The 4,470-nt window shown below is 50.5% G+C and overlaps 1 protein-coding gene across 1 annotated transcript; it reads left to right on the top strand.

Annotated features, from left to right (window-relative positions):
* The first annotated feature begins 612 nt into the window (after positions 1 to 612).
* On the top strand, positions 613 to 3,386 carry LOC126024243 (speedy protein E6-like). The gene is given in 5 exon segments (XM_049784648.1): positions 613 to 838; positions 1,999 to 2,057; positions 2,525 to 2,609; positions 3,070 to 3,245; positions 3,327 to 3,386. Coding segments are annotated over 5 exon segments (606 nt in total).
* Positions 3,387 to 4,470: the final 1,084 nt, after the last annotated feature.

Genomic DNA, 4,470 nt, shown 5'->3' with positions numbered 1-4,470 from the left:
CTGGGTGAGCCAGAAAGGCTTAAATTCTGCTCACTTGGGACACTATTGAAGATTTCTATTGGGAGAATTTCCTATTTGTTTTCCTAGAGGTGACCTTGAGACAGAAGGACCCATGCAAAGAAGGCCAGAAGAGTAGTGTTTGCCTGGCAAAGAAAGGTAAATGGCAACTGAATTTTGACCCTCCTGCAAAAAAAAAATTGACACATCTGGGATGGTCATTATGCTATTATCCCTCTAGCTATCACATGTACAATCTTCAAGGTGAGGGAAGCTAGGAGTCTTGGTCTTCCCTCCAGTGGGGTGGGCTTTCAGCCATCACAAGGCACCTCTCCTCTGACCTGCAGCCCTTCCAAAGAGGAAGCAGAAAGAGATGCCCTCCAGTTCCGCATCTTCCAGAGCTGAACCTGAGCAAACAAAAAAAGGAGGAGAGTCCAGAAGGAGAGATACAGGGAGGTCAAGGCAGGTATGTGAGTTCAGATTTCCCACTGCTTGAATCCCACATGAAGAATTGGCAATGATTGAACTTGTCGCCTGTCCTCATGAGCAAGGTCCAGTTGGGGCAGAGGATAACGTCAAGTGGTGGCCCTTGGTTGTCCATATCCATGTCATGTCATGCTCATGAGACAACTTGCTACTTCAGCCAGCCAGAAGAACCTGTCCCTTGCTCCTAAGGCCACCACCCACAAAGAGATCCCAAAGCTGAAATCTAGGAGGAAGGAAAAGAAGAGGAAGGACATATGGACCATCAATCATTCCGAGGGTACAAAGCTGTGCATCATCAAGCAGAGGGGCTCCAGTTACTGTCCTGAAGACCTGGAAGTCTTCTACCAACTTCTCGGTATGTGTTTTGCGCTGACATAGAACTTGGAGTCTTCCTAAAAGGAGAATTTCATGGAAGTGGAATAGCCTCTATCTCACACCTCACTCCCTTCAGGCTCTCAGCAGAGCCACTGCTGGCTCTCCCATGGTGACTAGGAAGACATATTCTTGGAGAACAATAGAAATTAGTTCCCACTAGAGGGATAAGTAATTTCAGGACTTACAAGGGTGCACCTTCTGCCCATGAGACAGTCCTTCACATTCTCCAGCTAGATAGGAGAGATCAGAGATTTAAGGGCATCATTGACTTTGCTTTGTCCTGTGAGCTCAAGGAAGTAAGAGACTCATACACAACTTGGAGAGAAATAAGCTGCTCTCAACCTGAGACAAATGAAGAGAAGGGAAAGATTTATCTATTGATATGGGCTGTGAGCAAGAGGAACCGAACTTGATAATGTGGCACATTCAGCAAAGGACTTACTGAGATGTCAGGAGCAGAGGCAGGAATAAATGGTGAGAGGTGTGGAGAACAGAATGCTCAAGGCCCCAAAGGCTCCAAATTCACCATGACCCACCAAGTGAGCTCAAAAATTAGATGGGGCCCAGAAGAGCCTGAGTATGAGCTTACAGACACTTCAGGCCAATCCTAGCTGTGGCTTTGAGACTAATTGGTTTTTTGTTTGGTTGGTTGGTTATTGGTTTTTAGACCACACCCAGTTATACTCAGTGGTTACTCCTGACTATAGGCTCAGAAATCGCTCCGACTTGGGGGACCACATGGGACACCTGGGGATTGAACCGTGGTCTGTTCTAGGTCAGTGCGTGCAAGGCAAATATCCTGCTTGCACCACTGCTCTGGCCTCGATACAAATTGGTTTTACTCGGGTTCTCTCTATGCTAAAATGCCATGATCACCTCCCATCAAGATGAAGAGATAAGAGTCACCATAAAATCTGTTGTACACAGTTGAAATTGACTGTGCTGGTCAATGGGAGGAGTGACAGTTGTCAATGATAGGAAACTTAAGAGCCCTCCAGAGGTAATGGGGTCACCTCTGCATTCCAGAGGCAAGGGAGTGTTCCGGTTTTCTTCTGCCATCAGAAACAACCCCAGTTTCAATGCTCACTGACTGGAGAGGTTGCTGCTCCCACTCACTCATCTCTCCTTCCTTCCTTACAGAGGATCCCATCATCCAGAGCTCTTTAGAAATCGAAATTTTCCTCAAAGAGTCTGACAAAGCACTGCCAGCAGCACAATTGAAGCATCAAGAGGTCTTAAAATCTCTCACACACACAAACAACATAAAGAGGGTAATATTTCTTTCCGGGCAGGAGAAGGCTCATGAAGGCCCGTTTGCTGTAGGGAAAGAAAAAAACACAAACAGCAGTTATCCTCTGTCCTGTGTCCACCTTGGCCTTCCTTTCTGCTCATCTGCACATGTCAAAAGTTCCTGAGATACTCAGAAATCTCATAGCCTTGAATACGGGAAGGTCCTAAGGCCTTTCGAGCACATTTTTCTCTTCATCCTTCACCTTTAATCAGCCTGTACCTTCTCGCCATGGTGGAACCTCTAGAATGCTCTCCCTCAATCCACCCTCATCAACTCAGCTATCCCCACCTCTTCACAATATTTGCTCTCCGATATAGTGAAACTTTTAGAATTCTTCCTCTTTTCACCCTTCGGCCAGCCCCTGTCTCCTCACAGAACCTGTTCTCCATGGTGGTGGAGTATTTTAGCCGTGTTGGGATGTCTGGACACCTGTACAACAGGATCCATTTCTTTCTAACCCAGTGAGTGCTTCCGCAGGAGTAATGCCTGGTGGTGGTGGTGGTGGTGGTGGTGGTGGTGGTGGTGGTGGTGGTGGTGGTCGTGGTGGTGGTGGTGGTGGTGGTGGTGGTGGTGGTGGTGGTGGTGAGGGTTCAGGGTTGGTTGTGGGTTGAGAATGGAAAATTATGTCTCAGGAATTGGAAACACCTGAAAGGAAACAACACTTGTTGCCCAGGGCATGAGTGGCCTGCGGGAGGACCCCGAGCCTAGCAATGGCAGGTAGTGAGATGCTTGGTCTGGCTGGGCATAGCATGGGGCCTGATGGTTTCTCCACCTCAGGTATTGTGTAGGGGGTTTTCTTGACCCCCTATCTAGAATGGAGTGTTTCAGGCTGCTCTTGTGGGTCTCTGTGGCCTCAACTTGGGTCCCACCAAGGCATGAGTCCCTGATGAGGCAGGAAAAAGCAGCTCAATTCCTGTGCATCTACATTGCCTCTTAAATGGAGGAGGATGAACCCACCTCCCAGTGGATCATACTCCAGTCCCTGCTGGGCAGGGAGCACGTGGATAAGCTCTCCAAGAAATTTCTCAAGCTGAGGAAGGAGTTCTTCCAGGCCATGGAATACTGGGCCTGGGTCACCCCAGAGCTCTGTGAGGTGGTGAGTGGGGTGCCCGTGAAGTGATAGGGAGTAGAGCTGGGATTCCTCCTGTGGGCCCTCACTCCACTGCTTCCCTTTCAGATCCAGGCCCAGAACCCACAGCACTGGGTCTGGAGTCGGGTGCGCCAGTGCAACCCCTAGCTTCCCAGGGATGGAGCCAGAGCTGTCAGTGGTCCAGGTGATTGGGTGCACCTCTCTGGGTCCCTGGGCTGTGGAGGCCAGGTGAAAGAAACTTTGTTCTTCCCAGAAAGGGTCAGAGCATGGAGAGGTCCTGCAGTGCAAAGGTGTAGTCCCAAGGAAGGGAGAGAAATGGGGGAGAGGGAGAGGGAGGGAGAAGAGGAGAGAGAGGGAAGGAGAGAGAGAAAGCGAGGGAGAGAGAGAAAGAGAGGGAGAGAGAGGGAGAGAGAGGGAGAGAGAGGAGGAGAGAGAGGGAGGGGGAGAGAGAGGAGAGAGGGAGGGGGAGAGGGAGAGGGAGAGAGAGGAGAGAGCAGAGAGAGGAGAGAGAGGAGAGAGAGAGAAGAGAGAGGGGAAGAAGGGGGAGAGAGAGGGGCGAGAGGGGGGAGAGGGAGAGGAAGAGGGGGGAATAGAGAGAGGGGGAATAGAGAGGGGAGAGAGGATGAAGAGAGAGGGAAGGAAGAGAGAGGGGGAAGAGAGAGAGGGGGAAGTGAGAGGGGAGAGGGGGGAAGAGATAGAGGAAAGAGAGAGGGGGGAGAGAGAGAGGGGGAAGAAATAGAGAGAGAGAAGGGAGAGAGTAAGGGGGGAGAGAAGGGGAGAGAGGGTAGAGACCAGAGGGGGGAGAGAGGAGGGAGGGAGAGAGGGGGGAGGGAGAGAGAGAGGAAGGGGAGAGAGAGTGAAGGGGGAGAGAGGGAGAGAGACCAAGTATCTTTTGATTCCTGGCTGAAGTGTGAATTGGCCAGTACCAGGGGTTTTCTGAGTGAGACAGGGAGATAGAAATTTACCAGCAAGAGCAAGCAGGCAGGAGGGTGGGGACAGATTCTTGACCTGAGTTTAAGAAAGAGTAGAATATGAAGAGTAGGTACAGTGCAGGAATCATCTCACTGATGCTTTATCTCCAGCCCCCTTGGGCTGGCTTGCATTACTTGGTAACTATCCTGAGTCGTCTCAATCAGTCCAAGTTTTTCTTACTAGAGCCTATGTCACAGGGAGGATGTCCAAGGGGCGTGTCCAGGTCCAACTGTCATTACAGTGGGAGCATCGAAGGGGC

The sequence above is a fragment of the Suncus etruscus genome, chromosome 12 (assembly GCF_024139225.1).
Source record: "Suncus etruscus isolate mSunEtr1 chromosome 12, mSunEtr1.pri.cur, whole genome shotgun sequence".
NCBI classification, from domain to species: domain Eukaryota; kingdom Metazoa; phylum Chordata; class Mammalia; order Eulipotyphla; family Soricidae; genus Suncus; species Suncus etruscus.
The sequence above is the reverse complement of the archived record's forward strand: the minus strand, read 5'-3'. Positions and strand labels throughout refer to the sequence as shown.